The following is a 15,576-nucleotide window of genomic DNA, read 5'->3' as shown; positions in this document are numbered from 1 at the left end:
GGAGCGCAATCGAATTGAATTTGGAGGTTCGATGTAGAATTAGGCTTGAATTGGCTAAGGTTGGATTTTGGCGAATTCCGGATGGTAGGTGAGATTTTGATCCGAGGGTCGGAATAGAATTCCGAGAGTTGCATTAGCTCCATTAGGTGATTTTGGATACGCGTGCAAAGTTTCAGATCATTCGGAGGTGTTTAGGTCGGGTTTTTAGATCAAATGGCAAGTTTCGGAAGTTTTTAGTTTAACTTAGGCTTGAATCCGTGGTTGGTGATTTTTGGTGTTTATGATAGTGTTTTTATGTTACGAGAAAGTTTGAATGAAGTAATAGAACAATATCGTGCATTTGGTTGAGGTCCCGAGGGCCTCGGGGTGAATTCGGGTGGTTAAACGAGAGTTTTGAGGTGTATTGCAGGTCAGATTTTTGCTGTCATCTGGTGTCTCCGCTTCTGCGGAAATGGACCGCAGAAGCGGTACCGCAGAAGCGGGTTCGTGGTCGCAGAAGCGGTCGTTGCCGGGCTAGGGAAATTCCGCAGAAGCGGAATGTGGCTCGCACCAGCGGGTCCGCATAAGCGGACACTGTAGCAGAGCGGTTTTGAGGGAACCGCAGAAGGGACTTCGCGTCGCATAAGCGAAGTCCGGGTTTTCCAAAGTGAAGATTGCAAAAGCGGAAATGGCCGCAGAAGCGGTCCCGCATAAGCGAAAGCGGGACCGCAGAAAGCGAAAACTGGACTGTGGGCGACATAAAGGGTTTTAAAATAATATTCATCCGCGACCCTTTCATATTTTTCTCACATTGTTGACGTTCTTAAGAGCTTTGAACAAGGAAATTCGAGGGTTTTGACTGAGAATCACTTGGAGGTAAGTTCCCTTGGCCTAAATATTCGAATTTATGGTAGAAATTACATGTAAATTGTAGAAATTTCATCAAAAAACGGGTCAAGCTAGGGCTTGGAAAGCTGTGATGTAAAAAATGGAATTTGAGGGTAAAAACGAGCTCCGATTTTGGTAAACTTTATATGCACGGACTCGTGGCGAGACGGGAATCTGTTGGTGTGATTTTTGGAATTTTTCGAGAAGTGGGGGGTCTCGGGTTTTACCACTTCGTGAATGTTAGTAACTTTTCGAGTTTATTTGATTGGGTTATGTTTTCTTTAACCCATATTTATGTATCCGTTGTGATTTTGACTAGATGTCGCGCGAGAGGTAGATCGGAAAGGAAAGGCATTGCGGACCATTCTACGGCCGAGTGAGGTGAGTAGTTGGTGTTATGATGGCCTGAAGGGTTTGAAACCCTGACTTATCACATTGTGAGCTATGTAGGCGTGACTCGCACCCCATGGCAGGTGCGGGATTGGTTATGACCGGGGATTGAGAACTTAAGTCCATCCCGGACAAAGAATGTTTCTATATTGACGACTGATACGCACCCTGTATTGAATATATCTTGGGCTTATTGCGTGTTTTGGGGCCTTGTGCCGATCTGTAGCATCCTTAGAGGATGAATGGCATTGTGATAGCAATGCTTTGTATAATCATTGATCTCAGTCCTGTGTTTAATCACTGTTATGAAATGCTAAGTCACTTTTCCTGAAGTTAAATATCTAAAGTAATATTCTTCTTAATAAATTGGAAATTGGGAAATTAATTGAATCTGTTACGTGACTCATATGCATATTGTGGACTGAGTATGGATCGGGCTGCACGCCGAAGCGAATGGTATGATTATATTGCGCTTGGGCTGAAGGAGCCCCTCCGGAGTCTGTACACACCCAAGTGAGCGCCGTCGACGTTAAATGGATCGGGCTACGCGCCGTAGCGGTCATGTCCATTGCATTGCATCCTTACATTATACTTGACTGATATATTTGAAGTTGTTTTGCTGTTAGTTCGTAGTTAGGTTGTTGGACTGTTAGTTTTAGCTTTGCTTTGTGGCATTTCGTGGATTTCTTATCTTCAGACATTTTATAATGCTTATTACTCACTGAGTCGTAGTAACTCACACCCTACTACTCCGTGCACCTTTGTGTGCAGATTCAGGTGCACCGGAGGCTTAGCTGAGCAAGGTTCTTTGTTTCCCAGAGCTTATCAGAGTTGTTGAGGTAGCTGCTTTGACGTTCGCAGGACCTGACTACTCTTCCTATTTCAGTTTTATTTATATATCACATTTCCAGACTTGAGTATTTCCGTTCAGATATTGTTATTCAGATTGTTTTAGAGGCTCTAGACTCGGGTGACCCCAGATCTTTTGGGAGTGTTTTTATCAGACTTCGTATTTTCTTTCCTCAGTATTATTCTTCGATAAACATTGGATTAATTATTCTAAAACTATTATATTCTCTTTAGATTGTCCGGTTTTGAGGTTTACGGTTGATTTGGGAACGACTGTGGTCAGGCTTGCCTAGCAATTTTTTGGGCGCCAGCACGACCAGGTTTTGGGGTCGTGACAAGTTGGTATCAGAGCCTAGGTTACTAGGCCTCGCGAGTTCATGAGCCGGTTTAGTAGGGGTCTCGCGGATCGGTACGGTAGAACGTTCCCGTATCTATCCTCGGGAGGCTACAGAACCTTTAGGAAACACTTCACTTTCCTTGAAATTCAAATCGTGCGGCTTGTTATTATGAAAAACAAATTTCGTAATTCTATTCTCCTCGCAGATGGCGAGAACCCGCGTTAACGGACGTGGCGGACGACCACCAGTGCCCCTAGAGGCCTGGTCCGGGTACGAGGCAGGGCAGCAGGGACAGCACCTGCTGACCCCACCAGTTGACCAGACTCAGTGTCAGATTCCAGCACCAAGTTGACCAGGCTCAAGGTCAAATTCCAGCTGTAGATGCTCCAGCAGCAACCTGTTCAGGCACCCGGCAGTGCCCATCGTGATTCCTGGTCTCTAGGAGCTTTGGCTCAGATCTTGTCCGTCTGCACTGGCCTGGCTCAAGGGTTTCAGCTACTACAGTGGCGGCTACTTCTCAGACTGGGGGTGGTCATCAGACCCCGATGCTCGCACAACCCGAGCGGTTGTTCAGGGCTTACAGACCCTGGGGTAGCTTCCAGCTCAGCCAGTCTTTCAGCCAGCTGCACCAGTTGCAGGGCTCAGTTTATTCCAGTTGCGCCAGTCCGCACTAGCTCTAGCTCATGTGGTTCCAAGCTATGCCGGATGACCGAGCAACGTCGGTTGGAGAGGTCGGTTAGGTAAGTCACAAATCATCTCCCGAAACTGGTCGAATCATCGGAAATCCATTCCGAGCCTTCTAACTCATAAGTCAACATTCGGTTGACTTTTCCAAACAATCCTTCTCACAAAGAGACTTATTGTCTCATTTCTAACCGAACTCTATCCGAATTACTTCAAATTCTCCAAACACATATAATGAAACATATAGAATCATAAAACAGGGAAAACGGGGCGGTAACTCCCGTAACGACGGGTCGGGTCGTTACACACAGCTGCCCCTCTTTGCTCGAAGACACGAAGGATTTTCGGGCAAAGATAAATGAGCATCATGAAGGATTTTTGGCTTCTCGGCACCCCATGAGAAGCATTTTGAAAACCGTCTGACCGAACCTTGCTTCAAAGGTTGCCTACATATCCTTGGCTATAAAGGAATCAGGTCAGTGTAGTTTTGGAAAGTCTGGTAGCTGGGACTACCAGGAGCTGTGATTTTCATTGCTGTTGCTGCTGCTACTGCTTGCTGACCTCCGTATTACACCAAAAGGAAACTCAAAGCTAAGCTAGCTATGCCTATCAACTATGAGTTACAAGATTCCTATCTATAATTCTCTTGAAACTTGATCTTGAGTCTTAGCTGATTTTGCTGTGGACTCCGATCTGAATCTTGATGCTCGCAAGCTGTAGGTGTTTACTTCTTTCTGCAGCATTGGGTCAAAATGGGATCAGCGGAGCTTGTGACTTCAATCAGACTTTGAGCAATCCGCACCCTTGTTTGCTTTACATTTGAGTTCCTTTCTTTTGTTCTTTTCTTCTTTTCTTTATTCTGGATTGAGATTCACCCTATGTCTCGAGGTCCACCTGCTTAAGATACCAAAACAAACAAACGAACGAAATTTTCTGCCCCAGTTTTCACTAGGAAAATTTCGTGAGTTAGTTGTGACACATATCTAAGCGATCAAATCAGGATTGCGTATCCTTGTAAATGAATCCAGGTTATGCTGGAAATGACCGGGTTATGCCGGAAAAGGGGGCCTCGGGTTATGCCGGGACGTAAAGAAAAAAGGATCTTTGGGTTATGCCAGGGAGATCCTCGGGTTATGCCAGGATTTGGAAAGAAAAAGCTCCTTGGGTTATGCCAGGGAGGTCCACGGGTTATGCCAGGATTAAAAGAAAAAAGGCTAAAGGGAAAAACGCTCAACTCAGGGATTGGAGCCCTAATGTTGGGTAAATGAAAAATGCTCAACTCAGGGATTGGAGCCCTAATGTTGGGTAAAGGAAAAACGCTCAACTCAGGGGTTGGAGCCCTAATGTTGGCTAAAGGAAAAATGCTCAACTCAGGGGTTGGAGCCTTAATGTTGGCTAAAGGACTAAAAGGAAAAACGCTCAACTCAGGGGTTGGAGCCCTAATGTTGGCTAAAAGGAAAAACGCTCAACTCAGGGGTTGGAGCCCTAATGTTGGCTAAAGGAAAAACGCTCAACTCAGGGGTTGGAGCCCTAATGTTGGCTAAAGGGAAAAACGCTCAACTCAGGGGTTGGAGCCCTAATGTTAGCTAAAAGGAAAACGCTCAACTCAGGGGTTGGAGCCTAATGTCGGCTAAAAGGAAAACGCTCAACTCAGGGGTTGGAGCCCTAATGTTGGCTAAAAGGAAAACGCTCAACTCAGGGGTTGGAGCCCTAATGTTGACTAAAAGGGAAAATGCTCAACTCAGGGGTTGGAGCCCTAATGTTGGCTAAAAGGAAAAATGCTCAACTCAGGGGTTGGAGCCCTAATGTTGGCAACTCAGGGGTTGGAGCCCTAATGTTGGCTAAAAGGAAAAATGCTCAACTCAGGGGTTGGAGCCCTAATGTTGGCTAAAAGAAAGAAACTCTCAACTCAGGGGTTGGAGCCCTAATGTTGGCTAAAAGGAAAAACGCTCAACTCAGGGGTTGGCTAAAGGGAAAACGCTCAACTCAGGGGTTGGAGCCCTAATGTTGGCTAAAAGGAAAACGCTCAACTCGGGGGTTGGAGCCCTAATGTTGGCTAAAGGAAAAATGCTCAACTCAGGGGTTGGAGCCCTAATGTTGGCTAAAAAGAAAAACGCTCAACTCAGGGGTTGGAGCCCTAATGTTGGCTAAACCAAGTAACAGGTTGATATTGGGAATTCTAAACTATCCTTTTTTGGGATTCTTTTGTTATCTCTTTTTTCTCTCTTTTTTTTTCATTTTTGATAAGATGCAGGAAGGAACTTGGAGGAAACTTCCCTTTTGCATTGATTATTTGCTGCAAAGTTGTTTCAGCACTTGCGCGTTTCTTTTCTTTTGGCTGCACCTGCTTTTGTGCGGTTGCCTGGATTGCACCTGTTTCAATTTTCAAACAAAGAACAATTATTAGTTTGAAACGGTGGTTGGTTTTGTGGCCTTGATTGCTTGATCCCAGCCTAGCTTCTGTTGAGAACCTCTGTTGCTTGCTGGTCTTGAAGATTCTTCTCTCTTTCAAATCGGATGGCTCATCTTGCAGGATTTCATGACAACACGCCCGCGTGGGGCTCCGGCCTTTCACTTTATTCTGCCTTTAAGACCTTTGTCCTTGACCCTTTTTTGTTTTTTCTCTTTCAATAGCTTGATTTCAAAGCATCTGCCAACATGGCCAGTTGGGATTGACTTGATGCATCCGCTGAGGCTGGGTACTTTTCTTTAGCTTTTGTTAGGGGGAGCCCTGTAAAGCCAATCCTGCCACCTTTTCTTTGTAATAATTTCGAAATCAGCGTTAGACCGAAAGGGATTCAAGGAAAAAGTAAGCAAGAAGATGAATTTAAAGAGAAACGTCCCTTTCGGGGGGAAGAGAAGGACTTATCTGGGGGTGCATGCAAGCCTCAAATAAACATGACATGCTTCTTGGACTGGATGCCCAGCCCGCACAAACTTTCCAGCTTCTCGTGAACCCATTGATCCGTATTTCAAAACCAGGGAACCTTGCCAGGACTCTTTTAGTGGTGAGATGTCTTCTTTTTGGCCGACCGTGCCCTTTGCGGGTTTTCGCTAATCGGCCTCTCTCATTTCTCTTCTCATCATCGCCCGATAGTGCTCTTTACTAGTTTTCACTAAACAGACTCTCTCATTTTCAAATTCTCTACTCACCATCGCCTTATGGTGCCTGAAGGTTTTCACCGATAAGACTCTCTCATTTTATTTCTTTCAATTCAGACTATATCATATTCAAACCATGTTGCTGTTCAATTCCCACGCCTTTGCCAATTGATCGGAAGGACTTGGACAAGGTTTTTGGGTAAAAGAATCTTGGATTGAATTACAACTTTGGAACCGTTTTGGTGGGCTCATTGCCGAGCCATGATAACATTTACCCCAGTTTCATTTTTTGGGGGGAAATTGGGATTTTTGTTTTGGTGTGACTGAACCCCAGAGAGAGGCTGCCTACGTATCCTTTCAGAATCAAGTCAAACGTAGTTCAGGAAAACATTTGTTTTTGTTTTTTTTGTTTTTGTTTTGTTTGTTTTTGTTTTTTCTTTTCTTTTCTTTTTCTTTTCTTTTCTTTTTCTTTTCTTTTCTTTTCTTTTCTTTTCTTTTTCTTTTCTTTTCTTTTCTTTTTCTTTTTTTTTTCGATGGTACTTCCGGGTTCCAAAGAGGGTAGCCAAAGAAGAGTAAACGGCTCAAGTGGGTTTACGAAGGGTTGATAGTGTTTGGATAGCGAGAAGGAAAGCCTTCGTCATCTCAACTGCACAAAATCCATCACCGTAGAGAATCTAGACATAGTACCTTTTTACTGCATCCGCATTCACTGCTGCTTCGGGATCATTTCCTTCGATGTCTCCCAGATACAGTGCTCCCCTTGGCAATATCTTCCGGATTATGTATGAACTCTTCCAATTAGGAGCAAATTTTCCTTTTGCTTCCTGGTGATGAGGGAGAATGCGTCTTAACACGAGTTGTCCCGCTTCAAAATTCCTAGGATGCACCTTCTTGTTGTACGCGCGGGCCATTCTTTGTTGGTACAACCGCCCGGATGTGCCCTGAGTACAGCACACTCTTTTGTTGTAATGTATGGACCTTTCCAACCCGCGAACCAATTTTCCTTCAATTGTTCTAATTCTTGGTTTTATTTCCTCAAGGTTACCTTCTTTGCATTTCGACTCTTGATTGATTATTTCGAAGTCTGACAGCGTTTTGGGATCTAGGCATGAAGTCCGCAAGCATGTCATGTTATTTAAAGCTGCATTATTAGAGCTAAAGAGAAGAAATGAAGGAGAAAAAATAGCAAAATCAAAAAGAATAAAGAAAAATGAACGATGAATATTGATTTCATTTCTTGGAATTGGGAAGATAACAGGGTTTACATTGGGAAATTAAAAAGACAGGAAACTAGAGAGAACATCCGAGTTACACCCTGGAATAACTCGGGATGCAGAAAAAGTGGCAGGACAGGTCTACCGGGATTCCCACCTGATCAGGAATGGCGTAGCCTTCCAGTTTTGAAGCTCGGCGCTTGGTCCCATGTATAACACTTCAGCGGTGCTAGTGCCCTCTCCCGGCTGGACCATATGGGTTTTGTAGAGCATTTTCCTCATTGCCCCACGTATTTCTTCACTTTCTTCAGCCGTGAAAACCTCATCATCTTCCTCTTTACTGTACTTAGGCTTGACAAAAGTTTCATACAAATGTACCACCTCATAATCGGCCATTTTCATTTTTTGAAAGAACACTTCAGCTTGCTCGGCACTCACAGGCTTTTTAGGCGGGAAACGCCTTCTGGTGGCATTGTTTACCTCCTCTACATTTGAATATTTCTCAACAGGGGGGGTTTTCTAGCAGCTCTCCACCGTCTGATGATAATTCCATGATACCGCCGCAGGGTTCGTCATAGGCTTCTGTGGTACGCGTCCAATAACCACTGGCTCACTCAGCCGAGGTGGTTTGATTGTCCCCCGCACCACATAGGCTTGCTTGGGTACGTACATTTGTGTTCCTTTTTTCAAATCAGCTTTCTTTTCTGGTTCTGTCTTGGTGATTTTGCTCTTCTTTTCCCATTTCTCTTGCTTCGGGGCCACCTTTGGCTTTCTTTCAGCATCAGCGATAGCAATTATAGCTTTTAATGCTGGATCAAATTCTCTGTCTTCACAGATCATCCCAATCACCGGCCCGTTGTTGTGGGTTGGCAGTGGATTATTGGTCACATTTGGGATATCCTCATCCCTCAGTATTATTTTTCCTTGCTCTATTAAGTTTTCCACCGCTTGTTTCAGGGTCCAACAGTCATTTGTATGATGGCCTTCTGCCCCTGAATGGTATGCACACCTGACACCAGCTCTGTAGGCAGGCGATGCCGGGTTTTGTCTGTTCTGAGGGACCGGCTGCAACAAATTCATGTGAACAAGCTTCGGGAACAAACTGGAGTATGGTTCACCGATTGGGGTAAAGTTTGGTCTCCTGGGTGGTTCCTGAGGACGGAAGTTATTCTGTGGAGGTCAAGGGTTATAGTGGTTTTGGTGAGGAGGCTGATTTCTTTGAAATGGAGCTTGGTTTCTATTGGCATGTGGATGCGGCCGAGCAAAGGGTTGAGCATTCATAACCGCATAAGGTGGAGGAGCATAAGCCATATCATGAGGGTAGTAATGTTGAGGGGTTCTTTCGGAAAACACAGGTCTAGGAGCCCGGTATCTTCTTGCCCCTGAAGCTGCCATAACCGTTTCCTCTTTCTTTTTACCTTTGGCCATTCCTCCAGACCCACCTTGGATGGCTTGGGAGGTTGCTCTGATGGCCGACTGACTCAAAATCCGGCCCGTTTTCAGACCATTTTCTACCATTTCCCCGAACTTAATCGCCTCTGCAAAAGGTTTGCCCATGGCTGACATCATGTTCTGGAAATAATCCGCTTCCTGGGCCTGAAGAAAAACAGTGACCATTTCTACTTCATCCATCGGAGGTTTCACCCTCGATACCTGTTCGCGCCACTTAATAGCATATTCTCTGAAGCTTTCCGAGGGCTTCTTCTTCAAATTTGCCAAGGAGTTCCTGTCTGGTGCGATGTCGATGTTATATTGAAATTGCCTTATAAAATCTCTGGCAAGATCGTCCCAAATGTGCCATCGTGAGACATCTTGGTCCATATACCATTCTGAGGCAATGCCTACTAAGCTTTCTCTGAAGTATGCCATCAAAAACTCCTCTTTTCCGCCAGCCCCGCGCAATTGGTTGCAAATACTTTTTAAGGTGAGCAATGGGATCGCCATGCCCGTCATACTTCTCGAACTTCGGCGTTTTAAACCCCATGGGCAGGTGCATATATATATATATATATATATATATATATATACATAAAGAGAGAGAGAGAGAGATAAATATAGATTAACCACAAAATCAAATGGTCAAAATATTAACAACCCATTTTGGTTATAGGTCAAATCGGGCCGAGGAAGAAATGCGTCTAACTTAGATATGGTATATTTAAGCTTACGTGGCATTATTATTAGATTTTTTAAATTAAATTTAATGCCATGTCATATTTTTTTATTGAATATTTTGTAGATTTTGAACCAGAATGACTTTTAAATAAATGTGAATGACTTTTAAATAAATGTAAAGTTACGTGACTTTTAAGTAATAAATAATAGATAAGTAACTTTTGTGAAATATAGAATTAGTTGGATGTAAATTAACCCCAAATCCATAAAACTTGCGGAAGACTGAACCTTTCTGTGGCAGACTCTGTGGTGTCATCAAATATTTTTATTTTGCGTTATAATTTCCCTATAGTTTTGAAGATCCATATTTGTAATAGCAGCATGCCTATTCCTTATCTTCAACAACATTGTTGGATTAATAAGAGCATTTAGATTTTTGGCACAAACCTATAGGGAAAAAGTAAAACATTCACTCAGACAATTATTTCCCACTAAAGGAATATCAGTAAATTTACATTTTAAAACGTAATATTACCCATGCAAAAGAAGATTGGGAGATGGACAAACCAATGGTTATGTAGCAGGTATAGGTATACTTTTTTTAATCATGGAGATGCCACCTATTTAAATATATCAAGGATACGCTGTTAAAGGAAAAGACATGGGAGTATAATAACGGATTAGAATAAAGGCACAACCTAATCCTTCTTAAGATAGGAATTTTCTGGAAAAGAACATCATATTCTTGATGACAAACAACAAGACCAACGATCGAATAAAATCTCACAAGTGGGATCTGGAAAGAGTAGTGTGTACGCAAACCTTACCTCCACTCCGAGAGGTAGAGAGGCTCGGGGTGGAGAGGCTGTTTCCGATAGAAACTCCGCTCAAGGAGACAAAACATCATATTCATGAGAGGAATAAATTGATTTCAAGAAAGCTCCTACAGGGTAAAACACAACAGAAAAATGATTACTTCATTCATGCAAATTCAAACTTCCGAGATATATTACATCCTTAATTCACTTAAAGTACCTCTCAAGCAAAGACAAATTCTAAACTGATATGATAGATAATACAAGTATCACTCCCTTAAGAAGTTAGAAGCAGATAAGAGACTGGGAGATGGAACATCGATATCGACATATTACTTCTGCTTGCTCTTCAGCTTAATAAGATTAGCTTGAGCAGCAGCTTTTGCAACTGTTGTAGGTTTCATAGCGCTCTTTGGATTGAGAGCTTTTCTTATCTTAAACACAGCCCAAGCAGTTCCTATAGCATGTCCTGCAGCACCGAACCCGTGACGTGTCATCTCTGCAGCCTGGTCACCATGCCTGTAACAACATAAGTTCACCATTAAGCATATACTGATTCAAGAAAGAACCATACTTCTGAGTTTTATTGCTATATGAGTTCAAAGAACCGTGCTAAAAAGTGAATCTTATCATCATCCAATTTATCTCTTCTAGTGTGAACGTGGCTTAAGGAAGCAAATGACTCAAGTTCAAGTAGTTTAATAGTAATAAAAAGAAGGGATCTCTACACAAATATCTGATCGGATATACCGTTTACTTTTCCTAGACAGTATACTAGATTATACGATACATAGATTATACGCTGATTATATATATATACACATACACACACACTTCTGCCAACTATTTTTAGTTTAGAGGTTGGGTGGACGGCTATTTAGGTAAACTCTTCTTAAAAAAAAGCACTTGGGTGAAGATCTAGAACATCACTCAAGAAAATACAGATTAGGATACTCTTGTAACACAAGTTTGCGCCTCACCTCCACATTTAGGAATACAAATCAACAAAACAAAGAGTAACTCCGCCTCTCAATTCGGTTAATAAGGGAAGTACCAACATAGGAAATGGTGTTGACTGCAAAAGCAGAATTTACCTTTGTTGAACAAGCCCAGTTGTCACAGTTGAGGTTGTTGACATCACATTCTTTCCAGCCACTTCAACAGCATCACAAACCTTATCTGTAATAAGTAGCAAAACCAACAATATCAAGAGTTTATAAGGAAAATAATATAGTTCATGTTCTTCTTATGACAAAGCAAGTGGATTTTATTCTCCTAAACTCAAATACCAAACAGATAATTGAAAAAGAGAGATCGAGTAGAAATACATACTGAATCCATCCAATGAGGCAAGAACAATTTCTCCAGGAAGAAGGCTAAAGAATTTCTGACCAGCTTTAGAGTTTGCAATAGAACTTGTAAAGAATCCAGAAACCTTCACTACTCCTGAGAGTAAGCCAGTTGCCACTTCCTCTGACATTTTTGTCATCTTCTTCACCCTGGAAGGAACAGAATACATTTCAATCTTCCGCTAGAACAAACTTAACAAAGCAGCAGGAAAAATTGATCAAGAGAGAGTAAAATTGATATAACAACTAGATGAGATGAGCTATATCAATCCTCAATATTCATTCTGCTCCATTGTTTGAACTCTGCTTCAAATCAGTACTCAATAAAGAGTAAAATTCAACAACCACAGCTACTATACTACGTATCCTAAATAAGTTGGGGTCGACTATATGAATCTTTACTGATCATGTCGCTCAATTTAACTCATCTCAAAAAAGAGTAAAATTCAACAGAGAAATAAAAAAAAAGAGTGTACCTTTTCATCCTTCTCATAGCCTCAGGGCTAATCTCAGAGTTACTTCCCTTTCCCATCCTCTTCATCAACACATCATTCCCCCACTTCAACCTATCCACAGTAACATCACCACACCACAATATCCCCTTCACCAATTGACCCGACCCGGCTGCAATCAATCTTGCTATACTACTACTATAATCCTCAACATTCGGAGCCAAAGTAGTCCAATAAGCAGCAGAACTCCTCTCCATATCCTCTTTTTTCTTCTCCATTTCTTCTGGTGAAACATCATTTGCTGCCATCCACCATTTTTCTTCAACCCCTTTATTATCCTTGTTCACTTTCTCCACTCTAAAAGCACTGTACTTTTCCAATACTAAATCCAACTCCTTTAGTACCCTCTCTTGTCCTTTTGATGCTATAGTTAAACCATAGTTGAGTAAATTATCTTCATCATTTGCTTCAGAAGGTGTTCTAAGAGTGAAGAAATAGTGAGACTCATCAAGTTTTATAGCAGCCTCATCTTTGGCTAATGGCCATTGGATTTGATCACCGACACGTGCAAGAACAGCAACAACGTTGTCACCTTGTTTAAGTTGAATAATTTCAAATTCACCACTAGCGAGTTCAATACTACGTTCTTTGTCAATCAGATGAACTATTGTACCTGGGATTTTGACGATCACTTGTTCTAATGACACAAAGTCAGCATTTTTATTGGTTTCTGTATCTGGGAAAAGATTTTCTGCTAGATCTTTCATGTCAATAGTGGGGTACAAAGAAGAATTAGAACAAGTTGAGGGGTTCTTTTGGGAAAGAAATGGAGAAGTTGATTCTGGGTTTGAATCAATGACTTGTGGGTATAATTTTGGGGGATTTGAATTTTGGGAAGACATAGTAGTTTTTTTGGATTCTTGATTTCCCAGTTTGGACACACAGAAAGGAATGAACTTTGTGGAAAATCTGAGATGGGGTTTGAAGATTTCTAAGTTTTAGCTTAAAAAGGGATGAACTTTATAAAAATCTGAGATGGGTTTCGAAGATTTAAGCAAGATTTAGCTTAAGGTATAAGAAAATGGAAAAAGGCGGTTTCAAGGTTGAAGACGAGTTGACGTGGCATGCCACGTGGCTTTATATGTAAAGCCCGTGTGGAAGCCGTGAGATTCTTCGCCCTTTTTTATGGTAAGAATTAAGGAATAATTTTATTTGCCGTGTTCTGTACTGTAAAGTAACTGTCACTTGAGGACGTTAAGTTAACTACGGTTTGACTAAAACACCCTTTGCTTTTTTTTGCTAAAGAATATTTGCTGATGTTTCTTGATTCAGTTAAAAATTATTCCCGGGTAATTAAAAGGATTATTCCATTATTTGTTGGCAGAAGCGAGTGTTTCTGTTCTGCTAGGAAGTATGATTTGTATGAATCATCAAGAATCCTAAGTGAGTATATGAAAATGGGAAGAGTTAATGATGCAGATAAGCTGTTTGAGAAAATGCCTGAAAAGAATGTAGTTATTTGGTCAATCATGGTCCATGGTTATTCTAAAAATGGGCTACACAAAAAATCAGTTGAATGTTTCCATTCAATGAGAAATATTGGTTTACTGCCGAATTCATTCACCATTGTAGGTGTTCTTGTAGGGGTCTCAGAATTGAGAGACTTAATACTTGGTCAATCAAATCATGGACTGATAGTGAAGTTGGGGTGGGAAGATAATTCATTTGTGGGCACTTCCCTTCTTGAGGTTTATGCAAAATGTGGTAATATCAGCGACTGCACAAAGATCTTTGAGAACTTAAAAAGTCAAGGTCTGGTTCCCTGGAATGTAATGATCAGTGCATGTGTACATAATGAACTCTTTGAAGAGGCTTTCTTGTTATTTAATAGGTCTCAGAAGTCTGGTTTGTTTCCTGATTCAATGACAGCGTTGGCATTGATACAGAGCTGTGTGGCCATGGAATCTAAATGTCTTTGTGAATCGGTTCATGCTATGGTTGTTAAGTTTGGTCTCGTGTCTTATGTACAGGTTAACAATTCCCTTCTTTTTCTATATTCTAATTTGATGGTGTTACCTGCTGCTTGGGAAATTTTCGATACAATGGAAGAGAAAGATGTTATCAGTTGGTCAACAGTGATGAGTTTACTGGTTCACCTTGAATATGCTTCGGACGCTATAAAGCTTTTCTTCCATATGAGAGATTCAGGGAATGAGTATGACAAGCTCATCCTAATGAATCTGATTTCAGCTTGTGGAACTTTAGGGAACTTGAAGATGGGAAAATCTGTTCATGCTCAAGTAATAACTCATGGTTTTGGATCAGATCTTCCTCTACTTAATACGATGATTACTATGTATGCAAGATGTGAGGACTTGGATTCTTCAAAAACTATTTTTTATCGATCAAAACTGAAGAGTATGGTATCGTGGACATCTATCATTTCTGGACTTCTGCATAATGGAAGGCCGAGAGAGGCACTAGATATGTTCATTCGCGTTAGAATTGAAGAAAACATCATCACTGATTCGGTTGTTCTGGTGAGTGCACTAACTGCTGTTAGTGAAATGGTTGCTTTAGAACTCTGCATGCAGCTTCATTGCCATACTGTAAAAGTTGGGCTTACAAATTATACAAGTATTCAGAACTGTCTCATATCAACCTACTCAAAGTGTGGAGATGTGGAACTTGCAAACAATGTTTTCATGCAAATGGTATCTCTTCGCGATATTGTATCATGGAATGCTATTATAAACGGGTATGGTATCAATGGCCACGGAGAAACTGCTCTCTCCCTTTTCTATGAGTTCAGAAAGTCGGGAGGAATACCTGATAGTGCTACTTACTTAAGCATTTTGAGTGCTTGTAGTCATTCAGGATTGTTTAGTGATGGTTTGTTGATTTTCAGTCAAATAATAGAAGAAAATAGAATCAGAGTTAGTGCAGAACATTATAGCTGTGTAGCTAATTTGATTGCTCGGGCAGGGTATTTACCTGATGTAAGTAAGTTCAAGGATGGAGAAGGTAAGGCTATTTGGAGGGCTATATTAAACGGATGTGTGCATCATGGTGATTTAAGATTAGCAGAATTTGCCGCGAAAAAGTTTGATGAGCTGATTCAAAAAGATTCTGGTCAGCTTGTGTTGCTCTCAAATCTTTATGCATCGGTTGGGAGATTTCAGGATGCAGAAGCCTTAAGGTTGAGCATGGGAACCGAGAAATTGATTAAAGATCCAGGATTCAGCATTCTCACTGGAAATCTGTAGCTCGTTGGTCGAATCCAAATCAGGTCATCTAAATTCTCATGAATGAATAAAATTATGCAACTTCAGATCATGAGGATCAAAAAGGATTAAACTTTGATAGCAAATCTGTTCAAAGAGTGATGCTTTCCAAAGAGA

The 15,576-nt window shown here is 41.5% G+C and overlaps 2 protein-coding genes across 2 annotated transcripts; one reads left to right on the top strand and one right to left on the bottom strand.

Moving 5' to 3' along the window:
• Positions 1 to 10,510: 10,510 nt before the first annotated feature.
• LOC109207481 (protein EARLY-RESPONSIVE TO DEHYDRATION 7, chloroplastic-like) lies at positions 10,511 to 13,247 on the bottom strand. The gene is made up of 4 exons (XM_019370410.1): positions 12,200 to 13,247; positions 11,707 to 11,873; positions 11,469 to 11,553; positions 10,511 to 10,893 (listed from the first exon to the last, which is right to left on the bottom strand). Exons 1-4 carry the CDS (start codon positions 13,075 to 13,077, stop codon positions 10,707 to 10,709), a joined length of 1,317 nt encoding a protein of 438 aa, XP_019225955.1. The 5' UTR covers positions 13,078 to 13,247; the 3' UTR covers positions 10,511 to 10,706.
• A 385-nt stretch (positions 13,248 to 13,632) lies between these two features.
• On the top strand, positions 13,633 to 15,441 carry LOC109207472 (pentatricopeptide repeat-containing protein At4g13650-like). Its single transcript, XM_019370401.1, has one exon. The coding sequence runs from the start codon at positions 13,633 to 13,635 to the stop codon at positions 15,439 to 15,441; it is 1,809 nt and encodes a 602-aa protein (XP_019225946.1).
• The last annotated feature ends 135 nt before the right edge of the window (positions 15,442 to 15,576 follow it).

Source organism: Nicotiana attenuata, unplaced genomic scaffold (assembly GCF_001879085.1).
Source record: "Nicotiana attenuata strain UT unplaced genomic scaffold, NIATTr2, whole genome shotgun sequence".
NCBI lineage: Eukaryota > Viridiplantae > Streptophyta > Magnoliopsida > Solanales > Solanaceae > Nicotiana > Nicotiana attenuata.
Note: the sequence above shows the minus strand (reverse complement) of the source record. Positions and strands in the feature narration are given on the sequence as shown.